Genomic DNA, 23,027 nt, shown 5'->3' with positions numbered 1-23,027 from the left:
TTCTGACCAATTTTCATTTGTTTTACTCAAACAGACTGAGCACAATACATGAAAGTGTAAAAAATAACATTTTAATCAACCACTAGGCGGCGCTAGTAGGTATTTAAAAAAACTTTTTTCAAACGTGTTAAAGACATAAGTTTCCATGTATCTATGAAGTTTTAGATTTTTTTAAGCTAGTACAACAAAGTTATTAAGGTTTATGTCACTCTTGGCGAAGGAAAAATTGAACACATAATTTGAAGCCACGCCCCTATCATATATGTCAGCGGATCTGCACCAAATTTTGCCCACTTGTGCCCCTATGTGTGAATATGGACCACAGCAAATTTGAAGGTGATTGAGTAAAGCGTTTAGGAGAAACAAGGAGCAGTTTGGGACCTGCAAACGTGCAAAAATGGGCCAAAAATGCACATTCAAAAATTCATAACTCTTTTTCTGTACATCTGAGCACATGGCTCGCGCTGACTTTTTTGTAGGTCTCTAGGTCCTACATATGCCTAAAAATTTTCGTAGCTCTAGGTCAAACGGGCCGGGACCAGGTGCACTTTTTCAACCTTAGGTGGCGCTGCAGAGCCATTTTTTTTGCATTGTTTTGGGAAACACGAAAATATCCAATTTTTCACCGGGCCCGACAAATGTGCAAATTTTGGTGACTTTTCGTGCATGTTTAGGCCCTCAAAAATGGAAAAGCGCTGCACAGTAAATAATAATAATAATAATAATAATAATAATAATAATAATAATAATAATAATAATCTGGAGAAAAACAAGAGGGCTCTCGCAGCGGTAGCTGCTCGGGCCCTAATAATCTGGAGAAAAACAAGAGGGCTCTCGCAGCGGTAGCTGCTCGGGCCCTAATAATAATAATAATAATAATCTGGAGAAAAACAAGAGGGCTCTCGCAGCGGTAGCTGCTCGGGCCCTAATAATAATAATAATAATCTGGAGAAAAACAAGAGGGCTCTCGCAGCGGTAGCTGCTCGGGCCCTAATTACCTGAAAACACTTGCAGATGGAGAAAAAAAATAAAAATACAGCCAACCCCCTGGGGTCATGACAGTTGTTGTTGTCGCAAAGCCGGAAAAATACCATAAAGAGAGGATGAAAAAACTCAGTATTCCACGTCGCAACATAAAAAAAACGTAAGCCGGGGACGCTGAAACACGGGGGTCCACTATATATTATTTACCAGTGTGAAATGACGTCGAGTTTCTCACCTGATTCCTAAAATTTACAGTGCTAGCTATCAATTGAGACCCATTTAGAAAAATCCGATTGGCAAAAAATTAGAATAAATTCAGTTTGAAATGACTGAAAATGACATTTTGACTGCTAATGGATTAAAATTTACTTAAAAGTAAATAATGTGCTTGGTTTTAACTAGGCTTCATTTTTTTTCATTGCTTTGCACTCAGCAATTAAGTTAGCCTTGTTACCCTGTGTGCCATTTGTTTGAATAATTTATAGTATTTATTTATTTTAGTTTATTATTATTATTTGTAAGTATCAAGCCTTGAAGCCTTGTTTATGTATGTTTAAAAAAAGGGCAATAAATAGACGTGTTTGACCAAACATGATGAATAATCGTGATTTCAATACTGACCAAAATTATTGTGATTATTATTTTGGTCATAATTGTGCAGCCCTATCTGTATGTGAAGGCTGTAAAAAAGCTGTAAGCATTGTAAGTGACAACATGAAAAACATACATAATTTGTTAGGTGAGCCTTCAGTGTATGAAATGGTGTGTGTGTGTGCACGTGATTTAAGGCTTTGATTCATGAAAATTTTCATGGGGTCTGCATAATGTTATCATTTTTTCTTAGAATGTATTTCCTCGATACAAAGTGTGAAAGCATTTATAAATTTGTAATCCTTTGTTACTATTTCTCTTTTTTCCCTGCAGATTTTGAAAGCAACATTCAAAAGGAGTCACAACGTGCTAGGTAACAATAATACTGTAGCATACTGTGAGTAATGGAACTATGTGAATTCTATTCATTTTATTAAGCAACACGCACAAACTCACCCTGTTGTGTTTCTGGGAACGCGATTCCTTGACATTTTTATCGTTTGTCAGCCTGTGATCATACTTCGGCTCAGGTGCTTTATGCTTGTCGGCTGAAGACTGATTTGGTAAACCTGAGAAAAAACCAAAGCAAACCATAAAGCGATGGAACTGTGTCTATAGGGAGATACCATAAATGTTGTGTAAAAAAACTACCTTGATTTAAGTGTTTGAAGTTACAAGTTTTGCGAGTTACGAGCCGTGGTTTGGCCATTTTTTTTTAACAAACTACGAGCTACAATTGAAAAAAGAATTATGTTTTTCTTTAACATATGTTCTATGCAGCCACTAGTCTAAACACTACCATAAACATATCAGATTGCACTGGTGTAATATGAAATAAGCTGCAAAATCCACCCGTTTTCAGTCATGTCATTTGGCAACCTTTATGCCACTTGCTGTTGACTGAAACTGACATCCCAGTTGCTCAGGCCAATTACAGTATTGCTCAGCTTGTCAAAGTCACCTGACCAAACTCAGACTATAACTTCAATTGAGCTAGCTATACTCTGATTGTTGGATGGTTCGGTGAAGGTTGTGAGGATTTGTCTTTACCAGATGATGTTCTTCGAGTAGAATAGGAAGAATTGAAAGAGGACAATGACTGGGATCTGCTGGGCTGCTTTGACTTGACGGTAAGGTGTGTCGCATTACTGCCTCTGCTCTGAGAACAGACGGAGTCACTGCCCTCTGACTTGGCCTGCCTGTATGATTCATTTAAAGGGATTCAGTCAAACACTAAAAATGATTCCATCATTTTGTGCATTAATCCTTGCCTCCAATCTACCTCTTGCGAGGATAACCTCCCACAACATCTGTGTCCCAGGACCTGCGTTTGAGCCAGGCTACATCAGCATTCTGCAGAGTCTCTCCATCGGGTACACTTCCTGGTTCTGACATCACCGCGGGAGAGGGGGCGGGGCTGGTCGCAAACGGTAATGGTTCCCTTGAGCAGGTGGTTTGTGTCTCGTAGCGAATGAGACGGGACTGGAGTCGTACAAAAGCCTGGTCTCGGTCCAAAGAGTGCTGGTTATCCAGGCAGAAGCTATATAAAACCAAAGATAGGAAGCCAACAGACTGTTAAATAACAAAAAGTGCAATGAAAAGAATCCAATCACCACCTCACAAAGGAATTTGAGGGGGTAGATACTTACTCTATGCCGTGGTAATGAGAGGTTGTGGCCTTTTTGAAGGACATCTCACTGATACTCCTGGGACACAAGTCTGGTGACAACTGGAACACATTATGACTGAGGAAAAACAGCACAAAGTAGAATGAGATGGTCGGTCAGACACAATGAATCAAGTTTCCCACCGGCTGGTATTCCACTAAAGGTCACATGAGTTTTACTGAGGCAGCTTAATGATCAAAATAAAATTCTCACCTTGAGAGCGTAGTCTTAACAATGAACTACAGTAACACGGTATTCGTGTGTGTTTTTTTTTTTTTTCTGTCCGCCAACAACAATTGGGTCATCTTTAATTTATTTATTTTTAAGTCATGTTTTCCCTTTGTCTCTGACTCAAATGACATTTTATATTGTGAGGAGCAGCGCTGTTGTCTCACTTTCTAATAAGGGGCAGAGGTTGCAGCTCATTAGTTGGCTTGCCATCGCGTGTGAAGTGCTTTAAAAGTTCCTTGGCATCCAGTGAGGTAGTGGAACCCTTTGGACCATCTTTAGGGCCCAGCAGGCTGTCACTGGAGCCGGGACCTAACAAGCCGAGTCTAAGACACAATACAGAGCCACATGAGTCACAATGGTTTGAACAGATCATTTACTGTATATGCCACGAGGTATGCTTTACCTTCTCCTCTGTCGTCTTTTCTGTAGATTCTCAATGTTGAGGAGGACACACCTCTCGGGCCAAAAAGATTGATCCAGGGACATTGTGTCTAATGCTATTAAAAAATATATTTGAACCTGGGTTAGCAAGTTCACAACTCAAATCACTGTTTTTTAGCTTTGAAATGATTTAAGTAGTTATTTTGGTGTTGAGATACATCTTAACCTTCTGATTCACGAGGTAAGAACAAAATGATTTGAAAAGAAATATAGAATAAGCAGCACATCTCTGTTCATTCACTATCCAAGGAAAGCATTTTAAAGGAACAACAAAAGACAGCTGGTGCAATCATAAACAGCAAAGCACCAAGGCACCTCCTTAAGAATACATTATCTACCGGCTATCCAAAATCTTAGCTCGAGCCAGGTCAAGATGCTTAACCCACAGAATATTGAATTGAAATCTTAATGCCCAAAATGTGAGCACTGCACTGATGTATGACAACTAAATGTTTGTGTGTGTTTGGGAAATCAGACTACAGTATGTGGAATACCCAGAGTGCAGAAAATGTAAAAAAATATATATATCTAGCGGATTCAAATTAGGGGATGATTCATGTACAAAGATTACCCAAGGTTGTGAGTCATTTTGACAGTTCCTACAAAGCTAATTAAAGCATTCAGAGGTGCACATTAACTAGTGTAAAAATGTCCATCATGCTTTGCATCGGCTATTTATGCTGAAATTGGGGACCTATCCATTTTCTATAGCCACTCATCTTCACTAGGGTCACCAGTGTGTAACCACTCCTCCACTGTGCTGCGTGACACTAACTTGATCAAATGCAAAATGCAATGGCTCCCGCTTTGCCAATGCCCCACCTCTGCATAATTTTCTATGAATGAGAGCTGAGTAATTTTGATATAATCTTGCTAACTAGCAAAATGTGATAATGGCATAGCCTCCTTGGCAGCTGAAATAAAGTACAGTACTCATTACAAGGTCAGTAGTTTTCTAATTGTATGGTTGTTAATATTTAGGATATGTGAAGCGCTTGAGTTGTAAGTATAAATGCATTTTTAAAAGTTGTATTGACCTTCTTATTCTTACTTTCAGTTTGAAGTACAGAGAGGTAGAGCTAATAAATGCATCGCTGAAGTGAGCACACAGAAAGAGAATGCAAAAGCAAGTCTGAATATGTGTTTTGGGTAATTGTACCTGGGTGATTAGTGGCCATACTGTCAGTAGGGGAAAAGGTCCGGGGAAGCATGGAGTCAGTCATCCTCAAGTGTTGCTCTCTAGCCATGCTCAGAATGGCCTTCAAGTCATTAGGTGGTATTGATTTCTTTTTCTGTCCTGGACACACAAACAGACTGGCCTTTTGACTCTTTTGTGGACACTTTACATTTGCAATCATGTAACAACGACATTATTATGGGCATTAGATTAAATGTGCTAGCAAAATAATTTGTTTCTAGCAACACCTCAGTGTGATACAATGCAGTTTTGTCGAAGTTTTTGTGGAACTTTTTACTAAAATAACCTTTTTTTTCAGTAAAGCCTCTGACAGTAACAAAAATTGACAATTCATAACTAGTTTTTACAACTTTTGCGACTAGACACGCGGCCCCTTCTCTTTCATGTGAAATCTTTGTATATATTGCAATTTTCAATTAGCCCTGTGGTACGTCAGCTCTCCACGCAGTCGTGTCAAAGCGGAGCCCGAGTTTATTTCCTCAAGGTTGAAGAACTTCATTTTCTTTTATCTTACAATACTCCACTGTAGCTTCACTATCTTTGTCTGCTCTGTGTCTGTAAATTAATGATATTGCGAGTCATTCTATGCACCAGCAAGTGCCTAAAGCAATAACAAGGAAGCTGAGCGAGGCCACTGAAAGGATGGTATTAGACCCATTTCACTCTAGCCGCTAACAAGCAAACAAAAAGCAAAGTCTTTTATCGAGTGTGAACCTCAATCAGCATAATTTATAACGACATTACTGTATTCTATCATTTTAGTCATCTCTTGTGGGGCAAACTAGTAGATAATCATCTAAGCATGACAACATTCTACTCCAGTTTGCAACCTCCATAATAAGCAAATTAAACAATACAGAAAATACATGAAGAGACAAGAGTTTGGACATATCTCAGAAATCACATACGTCCTCATTAGACAATGAATATATATTGTCCAATGAATTCCAGGACTTGTTTTCACCTGCATCTATTAGTTTGTTTCACTGGGATTAAACACACACATACATACACACACACACGAGACAAACAGGGTGAGGTATCAGCAAAGAAAAAAAAAAAAAAATTCAAGTTTGGAATAAATTATATATTTTTCTTGTGCTCCTTGTTTGATTTCAAAGAAAGAAATATACCTTTTCTTCCTTGAAAATAATTTCCAAATTGGCTGCGACAGCAATAGGCGTGACTCACAGGTTTTTAGGTTTTAAATTAACATCAAATGGACACATGTCGATCGTCCAAGCGAGGATGAAACAATTTACAGAAAAGGTTTGCAGATTAACTGAAATAATAGTCAATACATTTTTATGTAATGCAGTTGTAATTCATTTTTAAGTACAGTACAGCACAATAAAGCATACTTTTTAAGTACAGCTTAATACATTGGATTTTAATGTTTAAGAACTGCGTGAAACATTTGTGCATTTGAAAATTATCTTACTTATACAATATAAGGAAAACAGAAAAATTTTATTGAATGATTTATTTATATTCATCTAATTTACTAATTTGTAACATAAAAGGAAAAACATCAATAATCTAGATTGAATTAAGTCAAGTCTTATTTTATCACCCTATTTTCTTTCTAGAGTTCAGTTACAAAAAACATAATAAAAAAGCTACAACATAAACCAAAACCACCCACAAAAAAAAAATCAAATACAGTACAAGTGGTCAGTGAAGAAAATTTGTAGTTTTCAAATTACAATTCAATTCATGCTTTTTACGACAAAAATGACATTGCGAAAACCATCAAACATGATTAGTATTTTTTCAGCAATCTTTTTTATTACTTCTTTAAATGTGATATGTGACTTGGATTATTTTAATTCTGTTATGTTTTGGTGGTGTGTTTGTTATGGTTTTGTGTACTTCTTAGATCTTGTTGTCTTGTTCCTTTCATGTTCTGTTTGTGTTGTTTTTTTTTTCCTTGTTGTTGATGTTTGTCAACTTTGATTGTGTCCACCAACACTTGTCAACCCGCTCCCTTGTGTTTGCCAATCACCTGCCAGCAAAACTAGTGTCTTGTCCAGGTGTTCATCTTTGTCTAATCAAGTAGGAATGTATTTAGTTTCCTGTTTCTTTTCATTTCTTCTCAGGTCATTGTTTTTTTTTTCAGTATGGAGTTAATCCTTGTGAGTTGTATTCCTGCCTTCACGGGTCTGTGTCTGGTTTCTTTTGGTAGGGAGTTATTCTGGGTTTTTGTTTGTTCATTTTTTATATCTAAAACATGCAGTAATTCTATTTAGCATTCTGTTTAGCATTTATTTATTTAGCATTCTGTTTAGCATTTATTTCTATTAACTGTGAAAATACTGATAATTGTAATGATTAGTCATGCTTATTGTGATATGACATTTTCACACCGTTCATGCTATCCTTCCTGGTTAAAAAGCAATTAAGACGGACACAAAAACATAAATGCTTGATCAAGAAATTCAGTCTTGGCACTAATTTCTTTAATATGCTATATCAGAAAACAAGGGTATAAAATAATATGGAATATGATGTGAATATTACTGTTAAAAAACTCCAAAGGTTCTCATCTTTGAGCACTACATTGTACTGTTGGGGTTTTGGGTTTCACCAACGTAATATGCTCAAGGTGTAAATCACCCACTTTCCATCCTTTCTGAATCTATTGACATTCTCTCAGTATGTCACCAGCTTTTTAGAACAAGTACTTACTGAAGTATTCTTTAATCACCAGTGCCTGGACCTTGGCCACCTTCCGCTCTCTCCTCAGCAGACCGTCTCCTTGGAGACAAGGCAGAGAGAGGATGTCGCTTCTGGTGCCTCCTGGATGGAGAAAAAGTGGTGAATGAAAAAGGCCGGATAAATGCACATTACTAGCCCAGCTGGGAATGATTTGCGCAGTATCATTTTCAATTGGGGCAAGGGCTCATGGGATATGTGACACTTCCTTAGGCGATGTCTCAAAGCAATATACAGTACAGTAAAAGACAAAAATATAGACAAACAAAAATAAACACAAATGTGAGAAAAGGAACCTCCAAAAAGTGCAAGACATGGGTTTTCCACACTACAGTGATGGTAAAAACAACGACCCCTCTGGGATTAAAGTGAAAAGTTTGCTGAGTCATGGCAGCACAGGTCATATTTTATAAGTACTTTACAAATGTCTTCTGAAGGTTGCATTAAATGTTAACAGTCGTAGAAACTCCAGAACATCATGTGCAGCTTCGGAGCAGAAAAACACATCCATTAAAACAATAAATGATGCTTGTGGAAAAAAGAACCAAACGCACACATTAGTGATTGCTGGGGCCCAAATTTTTTTTTGATAAAAATCTGATTGTGATTTTTTTTCTTTCCTTTGCGATTTAATATACAATTATTTTCCAAGGACCTCTTCCCGTTATTTTTTTTAAACAAAAATAGGTAATTCATAAAATTGTCTTACATTAAAAACAATATAGATTTGCATCATTTTACACGTTTTTTTTTTTTTACAACACACTAGACTCGACTTAAACTAGAATGAACTTACAAAACACTAACTATCTTTTAAGCTTTACTATACGAAGACGTTCTCATTGCAGATCGATTACAGGACCACAAATATAGTACTAGCGCCCATCACTCATATCCAAACTATATGTCATCAGACGTCCAATGTGCACACAGCGGGGGTAGAAGAAAGTGCTTGGGAGTGAGGCGACTACCGTAATTCCCCAAATACCAGACGCTCCTATGTATAAGACGCACCCATAATTTTGGGATAAAACTATGCTATTTTCTATGTTACTGTGTATAACATGCACCAACACTTTGGCAACAATGTAAAAAGTACAGCAAAACAGATTAAATCTCATATTTTGTAAAGTATTCATATTTTCTTGTGTTCATATCCGTATGTTATTTATTTGTTGCGAGTTAAGTGTGTTTCAGATGAGCGGTCAGTGAACATCACCAGTGTAACTTTGAATGCGCTCGATACAGTTGTTTTCCTTTTCCTCGCGACACAGGTTGAGTTTATTTTACCATAAACACCTAAAGTGGCACAGCCTCTGTGTTTCACCAAGTTTATGATTGTGTTTATATGCCAAAAGCCCGCAATTAATAAAAAAGTCAAATGGAATATCTTTCTGTGTTCTCTAACCGGTGCACTCATCAGGTGGAGACATCATACCTTATACATGATCCTTTCAGAATTTAGTACAATTCCTGTGTGTGAACAATAATGGAATCGGACGCTGGTTTAGCCTGCTCACTTCTTTTCTTGAAAATAATGCCAATAACACGCACTGCAGTTAGCTGCAACGGGCACTTGCTGTTAACAGCCAACTAACATCCACCCTTGGCCTCGTTCCATTACGGTAATTATTGTAAGTAAGACCACGGCCGAAATAAAAATGCACATCTGTGTGTCAAAACTCAGTTTATGTGACTGACATATTAATCTTCATCGAATGGTGTCAATTTTTTTTCTTTTTTAAATCAAATTTTTAAGTTAACTTTTATAAGACGCACCAATACACTGGGCCTTAATTTTTTGGGGAAAAGGGTGCGTCTTATACAGTCGGCCCCCGGTTTACGAACACCCTCTTTTACGAACATTTCAACTTACGAGCATGGACCGCGGAGATTTTTGTCCCCCACTTACGCACAAACCTTCTGTCTTACGAACAATACGACATGGCGGTCATTGTGTTGGCACATCTATTTTCGCTATGCTACGTCATCTAATTTAGAAGTTGACGCTCATCACGGCAACCTCGAACACTATTGCTCTTACAATGTCACAGTCACTGTCTCAGTCACGGTGTCAGTCACAGAGTCAGTCACGGAGATGCTATTGGCCGGCGTCACGTCAATCACAGAAATGCCGAAATGCTATTGGCCGAACGCCTTTATCTAGCTTGATGGCACAGCTGGTCGGGACGGAAGGAAGGAGAGAAAATGAGTGAAAAACGGAAGGAAGGAATGTTGTGAAGACTTTGCAAACTTTATCTGTTAGACATGGCTTCTAAAATTGCAAGTGGCGGTAAAGGAAGAAGTAAGAGGATGATGACAATAGAAACCAAGCAGGAGATAATAAAAAATGCGAAGGAGGCGCACGCATGGTTAACCTTGCTCGTGAGTATGGCCGTAACCGCTCGGCAATCTTCTAAGGGCAAGACTTTCCTTGCCGGGGGGCGGACCTCGATCGACAACAAAGAGGCTTCTTCTATTATGGATTAAAGAGAAGGAAATCGCCGGTGATATGTTCTAGTTTGAGAAAAGTTCCCGTTTAAGAAAATAAATAAATAAATTCTGCGGGTTGGTCTCTGCTCCCCTCCGCCTCCACCCAGCTCAAGTCACGTCGCCCCAAAGGTAAATGTCATTTTTCCTTTGTATATGTTATTTATTTTAACTGTACAGTAGATTATGTTACTCATTTTTAATATGTGTTTAAAGTCGTGATGTTTTTACCTAAGGTTTTTGTGCGCGTTGCACACATTCACTAATTAACATAGGTTTGGATTGCCCGTCATACGAGCAGTTCAAGTTACGAGCGTAGCCGCTGAACGGATTAAGTTCGTAACACGGGGGCCCACTGTATTTGGGGAATTATGATACTTCGTCTGTGATTCTGCATAGCGTAACAGTGTTGACTTCATTTTTTAAATTGATTTTAATTTAATTTGATATATATTTTAATTTGATTTTAATTTGATTTTAACTTGAAAAGTGAAGCATAAAATTGACATTTGTGGTGATAGCAGTATTTTATACAAGCAGAAGGTTCACTTATTAGGCGCGGCAATAACATGGTGTCATCTTTGCAGGGATTGCCATGAAATGAGGATCAGCGCTTCATATCCCACAAAATATTTCTTCCTTCTCCAGCATCACCACTCTGGCGATATGAAATGATAATCAGGGCCCCTATATGAACTATATATTTAAACACCGTGTGGCTTGAGGGTTTTGTGCACGTCACTCAACATTGTCCTTTTCGCACAAACGAATGTGAACAAGCACATAAAAAGTTGGATTTTGACCAAAACCCCAAATTACCCTGACCCTAACCCTCATGCATTGCAGTGTAAACGTAGACTATGGAAACTTTAAACATTTCTACTAAACGGATGTTGCATCAACATAACAATACATTAAATGATAAAGCAGATTAATACAATAATTTCAACAAATTTGTCACTTGAACTTTACAAAAACAAAAATGCTTTACAATATGTAAACGTGGACTGCACTTTTGAGCACTTTAATAAATTTAAAACTATGAATAAATTATTTGTATATGAAAAATGAAGTCTGCTGTTAGACCAAAATAAAAAAAGTCAAATGCAGGATTTGTGATTTTCATTCTATTACATAGCTATACTAATTTTAATTCAATTAACTGTTGACTCCTAACCCCAAAACAACTAATCAATATAGCTTTTATATTTTTAAATGAAATGAAACATCTTCCTCTGACATCTTAAAGTGGGATTTCATTCAGTGCAGCATTATATGCACTGTAACTGTAAATACAGTTGAAACCATCACTTCCCGTGGCAATAACTCCTTTTTTCCCCATTTACTTATTTATTGATTCATATGTTTATTTTGTGCTTTGAGTCGGATGCTCTATTTGATTTTATTTCCAATTGATGTTTTAGTTAATCTCGCTCAACTGAATTATTTCTGCACACATTGCTGCCATTTTGTCTTTTCCTGGGTAGAAGGTGAAAATAACAGACAATCATACTATTGTGAGTCACAAGCATTACTGTGAAAAAAAGTGGTTTCCTCAATGATAAATCAAAGTACAAACATATTGAGGCCATAATGAGGTCTCACAAAATACACCGACAATACATACAGTACACTGTACCTGTTGATGACAGCAGCTTCTGCCCATACAGGCCTGAGAATGTTGCCATGGCGGGTGCGCCATTAATTTGAGTGTCAGAGTGCAACATCCTGACTTTGCAAACTCCATCTTCAATATTGTCTGATCCCTGGACCAATAGGCAGTAGTGAGCCCTCTCTCCTTTGACCTCAACATCAGGTACTACAAGATGAAATATTGGGGTCAGCCAAAAACAGAGATACTATTCTGGTTGAAGCTATCATGACAGGACTTTGCATCTGCACTACAGCACGAAACTTACCATATTTAGATCATATTTCAATCACATTTTTTTTCCATAACTTTTTCTTGCAGTCCAATTTCCACAAGAAAACAATCAAGTTATATCTTTTATATCTTTAATATAGCTTTAGGTTTCTCTCAAAAGTATTTTCGAGTTTTGTCTGCCTCATCCACAGATGGCTTTATCATCTTTAAAAAAGTAGCTATAGATACCAATTTATTTCTCACACGCAAGATATAACTCGTCATTTAATGAGGTAATGAAAGGACTGACTGAGTAAAGACTTGGGTCTCCTGGCTAAAGATTCCCTCCAGTGCTGGGAGCTCATTTGACTTGCGGACGGCTGTGCGATGGATGTGACAACGCAGGAAAGGCTGAACAAAGCTCCTACCTGAGCACATCAATGTATATATTTGATTCACTTACAATGCTCATTGAACAAAATGAATTGGCACATGGTAAGGTAAAAGTTGTCATCGGGAAGAAAATTAAAGTGTTCAGACCAATACCTTTCCACGAAGTGACTTGAGCTGGTCCAAAAGAAGTTTAGATTTCACTGACTTCCCACACAGCACACTTAGGTTTTTTTCTTGTTAAGGTGTACAAAATCTAGACAGACAAGTAAAGTGCTGGAGAGAAAGTTGAAATGACTTAAAAACAGGCTTCAAAGTAAGTGAAGCTATATTGTATGCCTCATGCCAAAAATGTCCTACTGTATTACTGATTTTCATTTAGCCAAATGGGATTTTAATTAGTCAATTACAAGGCAAAATCTCTTATTGTATTTTGGCATGATGTTGAGGAAGTGATGGCAACATGGCAGTAATTTGTTAAATTCAGTTATTGCTGCTAGGTTGGGGTAAAAGCTATTTTCTTAGCCTGGAGGTACGGGTTTGCAGGCTCTTTAATGCTTTCCTACTTTTAAAGGCTTCCTCAATTTAAATATACATGCTCGCGTTGCATCTAAAATGGAGTGTAACTTATTCCAAGTCCTTGAAATTACAATTGGTACAAGACATTTATAAACACTTGTGGTGATCTCACAGTCTGCATGGACGAACAGACTTCAGAAATGAGGATACAGTTCCAAGTGTGTGCTAGACATCAGGAGGCTTGGCAGGTCTGACAGAGTAACCAGATGAAGCAGGTCTAAAACCGGTGCGTAGTATTGGAAGACCTGCAAATATGAAGAGCAGGAATGACAACATGTCTCAAACACACAAGTTAGGAATGTTGAATTATTGTTTGTCCCGGTCCAGACAGCATATGAAAATGTGTTAGTCATTAATACAGTACATGTAGTTCTACTACTATAGGTGATCAAGCCAACTACCATCTCTTATAAAGACTTGAAGGTTAAAGTAAAAGGTGCTTCGTTTCACTTGTTAGAGATGAACTGCAAACAATTAAAATCCTTGTGTCCATTTTCGTAATAAAAACCCTATATCCTGATTTGGGTTATAGAGGATAATTGCAAAGAAATCATTATATTCAGTAAATTTAATTCTTAGGAGCTTAGAGTGAGTGCATTAAGCTAATCACAGTTACATTTTTTTGTGAGACAATTGTCTTTATTTAAATCATATAAAACTGATAAACACAACTGAGTACTAAACAACGCCATTGCAACCAACAATCAAAAAGGATCAAAACCCACATGGCCAAGCCATGTTTATTTTCAGAAATGTAATATAGTGAGTGTACTTTCTAAGGAGTCACTCAGATGGCTGCCAAAGGTTAAGTCTGCAATCTGGCTTCACACTGATTTGCCAAAGCAATTACTGAAATGTTCAACTGGAAATCTTAGGTGCAAAATATATTTGTGAAGACAGCCTTATCGTTTAACAAAGGTGTTTAATTCATTTATATTTCCCTACTAAGCTGTAGCAAACAAAGATGTTCTCATGTTTCCACATTTGTTTTCTGTTTACAATAAAGTTCATGTGGGATGAATGAAAAGTTTTAAGCATAATGAATAAGAAGTGTTGATGCATGTTCCAAACAAAATGTGTTCTACACTGGGATAAAAGCGCTTCAGCGCTGTAGGAGCAACAAGTGTTCAGTCCTTGAATACTATGATGGGTAAGGATGATACTATGACGGCTATGGACTATGTTGAAAAATAAATGTTCAAAAATCTTTTATCCCTTTTAGATTTTCTGATGCTTAAAACCTTTACACCACTTACACATACATTATCGTACCCTTTGAATGGCTGTTGTGGAGAGGTATAGAAAACAGCTTCATAACAATAATTTATTGGTTGATGATATGTGTACCTACATGCAACCCCTCATTATGCCCAAACTGATCCAATAAAATTCTTCTCGTGTGGACAGAAAGTGTTATAGACAATATTTGTATGTTCTAAATGTCTCTGGATCACTTTGTCTGGTTTTTCCATAGCTCATCAGTGTGTCACCATGTCTACTGTGGTCAAGCACATTGTTGAGTGAAGAGTCATAATTACTTAAGGAATCCAGGCAAGCATTTAGATTGTACAACAGTGCTGGGACAGTTTTGCTATCCTTCAGTATATTTGTTTTTAATTGAGTGCCAAGCCGATCCCCACCATCTGCCTCACTGAGCTATCATCTGATCTCTCTTGCTAATGCATGCACACCCATACTCATTTGTGTGTGTTACAGACCCCATACTAACCATATCTTTGCGTGCACAGTACACACCCCTTGATTTTTATTGTTATGGCTATTAATCTACATCAAAAAGCTCATTATAATGCAGCACTCTACCAACTGTTATTAAAGACCTTGTCTCACACAGTGTTCGCTCTAAACAAATGCACAGCTTTCAGATTGTGCACTATATACACCTTTTAAACAAACACCAGGGGTCTGCACCACAAAAATCACACACAGCTATCATTACTTGCTTGAACAGTCGGTCGTGGGCTTATTACCCGCGTTCTTATAGGGCAAAGCGTGGCAGTGATGTCATCAATCTTAACAATGTTGGAGGTTTTAACACTTGCAATTCCTGAAATAAAGGAATGGGATTATTGTAACCAAACCTTTGAGTATCATAGTGCTTTGTTAAAACAAACAAAATAAACTTGCATTGGAAATAATGGTTTACTACTTTGTAGTCACACTTTGAAGATGTCTGACAGACATCTTTGCGAAAAGAAGCAAGGTTGTTGTTATTCTCGCTCATGACTTTTTGCATTCCGCAGTATGCTATTTACATTACATTAGCATTTTCTTGTGCATGGAATTGGTATTTAAATACTTAACATTAAGTTAAATTTCAGAATCTATGGCTAATAAATGTATTACAAATTTACAATAAGTCGCCTTCAAAATAGGTCACCTAAAAATATGTACCATGAAGCTTCTCCAGAACCATGTTTGCATCCACAAAGACATCTCTTTCAGGTGGATGTAGTGTTGCACTGTTGGCAAGGGAGAATTACTAATTATCGAAAGACAATATTAGCACAAGGAGCTTCTCAAAACAAAGGAAAGAACTTCCCAAAAAGCACTAGGGCTGTATTATCCAAGAATATAACCTGTCAGCACAAACATGTCACCACAAACAAACTGTAGTGACTTTATTTTTAAGTATTCAAATTTCAACTAGTAGGGCCAGTCTGCTCATCAAGAGGAAGAACTACAATAAAGACTACAATAAAGGAATATCTTTGAAGCATCGTTTGCAAGTGACTTTAGGGACATGATTTCATGTGTAATGTACGTACTGTATAAGATTTTTTATGTGTGAACTCAATGGTTGTTAGTGTTTGTTCACCTTAAATGGTAATCACTAACACTTTAATGGTAATGACAATTGCTAACCAGTTATCAGGAAATGTTATTGTGTAAAAAGTCATATGTATAGACAATAATAAATAATGGCCACTTATACCAACTCACTTCAACTCACTTTCAAACTTAGTAGATAAAAAAAGAGGGGGCAGGGGGGTGATTACTCGCAGGAATAATCACTAAGAATGATCAATTTTCTATCAAGCTTTTAGATGCTCACTGTGTCTAGCCTTGAAAACTTTACATTACATCTCACACAATGAGGACAAGAACTCAGTTCCAGACTAAGTTACTCCAAACCCTGTTTTTTTCAGCATGTTTTCAAATTTTTGAATTTTTAGTTTACAACCTTATGGTGGGCTTTTGACTTTAAAGGTTCTTCTGCACCCGAGTTGCATAACAAGAGTGAATGAAGCTTGAAAAGGCAGTTGTGTTGTGAAATCACCTCAGCGTGTAGTTTGTGGTTTGCAGTAAAGTGGGGCTCTTCCACGAGACTGGATTTATATACTGGGGCCCGTAGAGAAAAGCCAGTGAAATGAAGCTCTGACACATGCTGAAACAAACAATAAAAAGAGAAAAAAAAATTAGATGTAGTAGAAGTGGCAGCAGGTGATCAACTCACACAGTCTCTCAAGCTGAACTAGGGATAGATCCGATAAAAGTCAAAAGTGTCTTGGTGTAAGAGAGGCAATACTGCATTGTACTTCTTGGAAGCAACCAGTCGTGTCAGATACAGGCCTAACAAATACATCAACAAATACAAGAGATGTCAGAGACACAGAAAAAATGAAACACGCACACAAACTTTGATACTAAACAATTGTAAACCAAAATATATGCTGTATAAGCCTGAATATGATTATCATATAAACAGGCGAAAAGTCAATGACTGTATGTGAAGTAGATCGGAGGATAATAAAGGACATAATCAAGCAATATTAGATGATTTTTAGAGCTTCCATATGTTCCTCACAAAAAACAGTAAGTCAGTTACTTTAGTTTCAGAGGGACGTAAATTGTGTGATATCCTACGAATGATAAGAAATGTTAAATTCTACTTGTAAGTGAATGTACATTGTCTATAATGGGGGCGCAAAGTAAAATCTTGCCTAGGGTACCAGATCGGCAGCCCAACAAGTCTGTGGACAAAACAGGCCAGGGTCCTATTTTTGTGATATTAATATTCTGCTACAATTTTTTGGTGACTGTTGATCTCTTTAAAGAATTGAAAATAAAACAAAATCATTTCTTCTTGAAGCAATTGTGTTAAAGTGTGTTAAAGTATGCTTCCTGTATACACCAACAAAAAAAAATCTCTCTACATTACTGGTGAGGGAAAAAATCTTTGAATGCACATCTATAAACTGGCTGAAGTATTAAATTATGCAAGTTTCAGAATGAAATCCCAAACAATATGCTCTGATGCTGGAAAACACGCACAGATGTACAGCCCCTCACACACACACCTATCGTATATAAACACACATAGTGCAGTACAAGGCTGTTAGCAGGTTTTCACTCCTCCGGGAGTTCCTTCATCCTGTGCTCTCCTGCTGAGCAGCTTTCACCAACTGCCAACCTAAGCTTGCTCACATCTCCTAGCAGCAGCTTAGTGGAAAAGGTCATCAAGAAGCTTTGTGCTTGCTACATTCACATATGATTAAGGATGTAATATTAAAAATGTTTTGAGCGTGGAATACACCGGAGCCAATAATAATTAGACTTTCTCAAACTATACAGTAGATGAACTCAGAATTTTATTAATATATTTGTTTAATGTCTGAGGTGATGTACTGTACAGCACATATTAAAGAAAGAATGTATACTAGTACTTTTCCAACTATTTCATTTTTAACCAGCTCTCCCTTTAAGTGTGGCGCATAGTTATAGCATGACTTACTGAAGGGTGGAACTGCCTACAGTATATGGAGTAAAACGTTTTGACTGGCAAATGTGTATATTTGCAAATATGTACGAACGTATTTGCAAGTACTCGAATATATTTGCCAGTCAAAAATGTTTACTCCAAATTGTCAGTTCCCTGCTTCCATAATCATCATATTTTTGAGACTATAAAGTGAATTATATGGAGCAGTCTCAATGGATTGATCTATTTTTGGAATGTTCCATATTTAGGATATTTAGCATTGGGTTGTAGGGCGTTTTATTATACATGATGGGAAACAAGCCAGTAAAACAAATTAGTCAAACTTTATTCAACTTCAATTTGACATCCAGATATAAGGCGCACCTAATTACAAAGAAATTTTAAGTGTGCCTTAAGAGTGTGAAAAACATGGTACTTGATTAAACGCTACATTAATTTTCTTTCAGTGTTGCAATCAAGCTGAATATAAGGACAATGGAAGTCAATATTCTATTTTTTAAGTTCATTTTTCTTCCCATGAAGCCAAAAACTGTGTAGAAAAATGGGAATATGAAAAATTTGTGGTGCATCACTAAATGATACATTATTTTCAAGGTCTGTTAAATAGTTTGTTTTGTTTTTTTCAAAGTTTTGTGAGCTTTCCACTTGACCAAATCACCCAAGATGCCATTAAACTCAACACGGTTCAGTGAGCTGTGCTGTCCAGTCTGCATATCAGTCAGACAACAAAGTACTTACTAGACGGGCCAGTGAGTTTAAAGAGGATACAATTCTCTCCTGCCTTCCTCAGTGATTAGGCCAGGGAAAAAAAAAAAAAAAAAACTTGCATGCTACATATTGCCTGCAAAAACATCTGAGTAATAGAGCATAGCGATAAATCAAAAACAATATGTATCGCGACAGGGCAGGCCCGTGTTCAATATCAGTACAAAATGGCTTTGATAAAATGATTTATAAAAAAAAATAACTTGAAAATAGTTCAAAAAGCAAACCCTGGCATTGTGCGTATCGTTGGCAGAGGCCTTGATGCAATCTCTCCAAAAGAGTGTATGTTTGTGAGTTTTTGTTTTTTATTTCTTTTTAAATGCAACATGTACGATACATGATACAGTTACTATAATGCAACTGTATCAAGAATTCTTCTTTGGGGTAGTGTTTTTGCACGAATAAGCGTTTGCAGTGCACTACTGGATGAGCATGGATGTAAACAACATTGTACGGTACACTACATTGTAACGTGCACAAAAACATTGTACTTGTTCGAAGTGTTCTACTGACAGATATTTTGAACATAATCTACTGCACAGTTAAATTAAATAACATAAATATACGACGTGACTTGAGCTGGTGGTGGGTGGAGGCGGAGGGGAGCAGATATGAACCCGCAGAATTTATTGATTTATTTTCTTAAAAAGAACTTTATATATATATATATATATATATATATATATATATATATATATATATATATATATATATATATATATACACACACACACACACACACACACATGCACACACACACACACACACACACACACACACACACACACACAAAACAAGTTCCTGTGTGGTAAACATATTTTCCATCCATGAATACATAATACGTCACATAACGGTAAGGGCAGGAAAAATACATACTGTATGTGCCAAAAGAACTTCAAACTGCATGTAGTCTACAAAAATAGAACCAACATTACCTTTTTCTCTCTGAGTACCAAACCCCCTCTCCAAAGTTCACTTGCATTGATACAGCTGGTTAACGCAGAGGATTCCAATAGGCCAGCACTCAGGTACGATGCAGTTTTTTGCCACCTGAGACAAAGATCACGCGTGCAACATTTACTTCATGCTATAAGATAAACAATATTATTTCAGATAATAATAAATATGACAAAATAAATACATCCAATTGAGTACTTCTCCAAAATCCTGCTTCACACCTGCTCGTGTTTACAACTCTAATGCTCCCTAGCTGTTTAAAGACAGCAACACAGCACCTCACCCCGTCATATGCTGAGTGATGACAGTGATCTTGGCACAGTGCCAGCAGCTCATGTGTCGAAGGGCTCCAAGCAGTGGTAGAAGGACTTTTAATTCTGGACACTCCTCACTACAGCCAACCACCAGTACATCTAACAATGCTTTACCTGAGAGAAGGGGTCAAGCAGAAAAAATAGGAGTACAGGACATATTTCACAGTTTAAAGGGACCTATAAAAATATGGAGTTATATTTGTGCCACAATTGCGAGTGAGCAAAAATAGATTTTGAGCACAGAAAGAAAATTTTGAGCGAGCAAAAATAGATTTTGAGCACATAAAAAGTATTGAGCGTGCAATGATAAGCGTTTGAGTGAGCAACGAGGGATTTTGAGCACAGAAAATAAAGTTCCTTGCTCAAAATCTAATTGCTCACACGCAATAGCCCTCCCTCCCTCGCTCAACATCTAGCTTTTAGTTGCTCAACATCTAACTCTCACTCGCGCTGTGTCCTCTCTGGGCGCTCAGTTTGGCACACTCTTTATGAATGTGCCATAAAACTAGCCAATCAGAGCCAGTAAAAGTACAGTGATTGACAGCTTGGTCTCCAATTAGATTGCTTGTTGTGTTCACCCAGAAAGAGTGAATGAGATTGCGTCACATCGACTTGTTGATGTCCGTGTTGATGAGATCTTGTTTGCTCTTTCCGAGTGAACACAACAAGAAATCGAATTGGAGACCAAGGAATTTTGAAAGAGCAACTTCTTTTTCTGTGCTCAAAATCTATTTTTGATTGCTCGCGTTTGTGGCACAAATATAACCCCATATAAAAAGGCATACTTTTTACAGTACCAAATAAGCAAATGGAATAAATTGTACCTGGAGGTGGAAGTTTGTCTGACAATGCATGCACTCCTTCTGCAGCATCCTCGAGCAACCTATTAAATAAAGAATCAACAGGACATGATTTTATGTGATGATTTTCGTCCTAATTCTGCCACACGGGTAATTTTACTTTTCCTTGCCCGAAAGGAGAAGGGATGAGTGCTAAAAACCAAAGTAAAACTGAGCGAGTAGACTCTGTCTGTCACTGCAGTTGGATAAATCTACTAAACAAGTGAGTGACATGACTAAGATGTGTATTTTCATTCATGGTGTTTCCAAAACTATGTCTACTAAATTGTAATATCACTAAAACATTGTTTGGTCATATAACTGCTAAACAGGAGATAATGATTTAATATATTTTAATGCATTTCCATCACTGGTTATTGGGACGTTACATCAAGAAAAAAGGCAACAACAAAAAAAATGTTTTGACACCCCAGATGTATAGCATGATAATGCCTCCCAGTGGACATGATTGCCAATTGCAGTCTAGTTCCAACTGCATACCATTACATGCAACTTAACAGTCTTGATAGCATGTTAAAATTGAATGTCAAATGCATTAGTTAGATTTTTCTTGTTGTTTCTCTTTTATTACTGCTACTTACATTAAGTGCAGTGCAACAAAATCATTAAGTAATTTGAGTGTATGAAGAAAAACAGTAATTTTGGGTAGGTGCTTACAATAGTTTTTTGGGGCTTGCATATTGTATTTTCTTGCTCACTGCGCTTGGCATATGCTTCCAAAGTATGGTCTCTCTGTGACACAGTAGTGCTGCTTTCAAGAGCAACACCATCAAATGGCTACTCTAAATGAGTCTTTAAAATCTGAGGACTTGCTCTTTCAAAAAGTATGTATAAAAAAAAAAAACAATAACTATATATTTTTTTGGTTTACAACATAGACAACAACTTAACCCTTGACACAAATAATCAAAATGGGAAATAACCGTAGAGAAAATAAAATCTCACTCTGTCAATGTTGCATCATCACATTTTTGATCCGATCCCTCCTGAAGACTCAGGGAACCAGCGCACAACTCCAAAGCAGTTTGCTTGTCTTCTTCACTGTTTGCTCTCTGATGGACTGCCCCCACCTCTTCCCAGTCAGAGCTGCAAAACTGCAACACATACAGTAAAAGCACTCATTTATTTTCATCTCTCATTCAATAAAAAGGTGCATCAATTTTGTTTAAGTTCTTCAAATTCTTAATTTCATAGGTGTGGTTTTGGTACTGTGCAATGTTGCAAGTATCTCATGGTTTAGTTATGCTATAGCAAGCATTTAGATGATTTTTTTTTCTATCTGTGCATAGTACAGCATTTCTTGCATCAAAAACTAAAGCAAGCACAGACAGTAACTCAGTGTTTCGTCAACTGCCAAATTTTACCTGCATTTCTCCATGGCAAGCCTGAACAGCAAAGTACCACGTCTGAACAGAAGGGCTTCCGCTGAGTGAACACGCTATACAAAGAGTGAAAAACATTTTATGGTTTTAAGTGTGACAACTCAAACAAAAACATGATAGATAGATAGATAGATAGATAGATAGATAGATAGATAGATAGATAGATAGATAGATAGATAGATAGATAGATAGATAATGTAATAACACACCTGGTAGCACAGAGATTCCTCTGTCTGCTTCTTGAGAGGAAAAAAACGCGATTTGCTCATAAATCTGCTTCAACTGATCAAGACCTGTGCAAGACAACATTAGGCTTAACTTTATTTTACTGCTAAGTCTGCTTCTGTAACGATAAAATAAGATAACCAACCACACAACATTAAGTACACTCACACAACCCCATACAGCCTAAGGGTTTGAAAAGCCACTTTACAATTTGAGTATGCAGGAAAAATTAGCTAACCTAACTTGAAAAGTAAGCGACGACCAACAACGCGCAATTGTCGTTTGTGCCGCATTAAAGAAGTAAATATGAAATGTATAACGATTAGAAAATGTAAATCTCCCATTCGTCCTAATGCGTCCACCACCGCGGCCATGGTCGAAAAGTTTAAGTTAGAATTTGAGGCCGATAGCTCGGTAATTCACATAACTTACATTTGCACTCTTCTGTTTCCGCTGTTTGGCAGAAAGATACAACCAACACATATCTATCCATTTTGCATTATCTTGCGAATAATAACGTAAAACCGTGGCTTGTTTTCAACTGTTAACCATTTTCGCTTGCTGTCAAATTTCCCTCTACTGGTTCTTCTTCTGCTGAGTATGTTTGCATGTAGGGCACGACCGCCACCCACT

General features: G+C 37.2%; 1 protein-coding gene across 1 annotated transcript; it reads right to left on the bottom strand.

Annotated features, from left to right (window-relative positions):
- Positions 1-1,767: 1,767 nt before the first annotated feature.
- On the bottom strand, positions 1,768-22,969 carry LOC148426793 (mdm2-binding protein-like). The gene is made up of 21 exons (XM_088409679.1): positions 22,827-22,969; positions 22,379-22,462; positions 22,152-22,225; positions 21,733-21,881; positions 20,752-20,810; positions 19,897-20,041; positions 19,592-19,706; positions 16,449-16,556; positions 13,301-13,395; positions 12,728-12,794; positions 12,492-12,609; positions 11,957-12,136; positions 7,801-7,911; positions 5,074-5,211; positions 3,877-3,970; positions 3,638-3,796; positions 3,225-3,320; positions 2,858-3,115; positions 2,626-2,774; positions 2,032-2,144; positions 1,768-1,773 (listed from the first exon to the last, which is right to left on the bottom strand). The coding sequence occupies exons 1-21, from the start codon at positions 22,885-22,887 to the stop codon at positions 1,768-1,770; spliced, it is 2,379 nt and encodes a 792-aa protein (XP_088265805.1). The 5' UTR covers positions 22,888-22,969.
- Positions 22,970-23,027: the final 58 nt, after the last annotated feature.

The sequence above is a fragment of the Hippichthys cyanospilos genome, chromosome 3 (assembly GCF_059441005.1).
Source record: "Hippichthys cyanospilos isolate Australia breed blue-spotted pipefish chromosome 3, RoL_Hcya_1.0, whole genome shotgun sequence".
NCBI lineage: Eukaryota > Metazoa > Chordata > Actinopteri > Syngnathiformes > Syngnathidae > Hippichthys > Hippichthys cyanospilos.
The sequence above is the reverse complement of the archived record's forward strand: the minus strand, read 5'-3'. Positions and strand labels throughout refer to the sequence as shown.

Coding starts and splice junctions, on each gene's coding strand:
- LOC148426793 (XM_088409679.1), bottom strand. CDS start 22,887: ATGGATAGATATGTGTTGGTTGTATCTTTCTGCCAAACAGCGGAAACA. Junction 12,137..12,491: donor GAGACCCAAGTCTTTACTCA/GTCAGTCCTTTC, acceptor TTCATCTTGTAG/TACCTGATGTTGAGGTCAAA. Junction 3,797..3,876: donor AAAAGACGACAGAGGAGAAG/GTAAAGCATACC, acceptor ATTGTGTCTTAG/ACTCGGCTTGTTAGGTCCCG.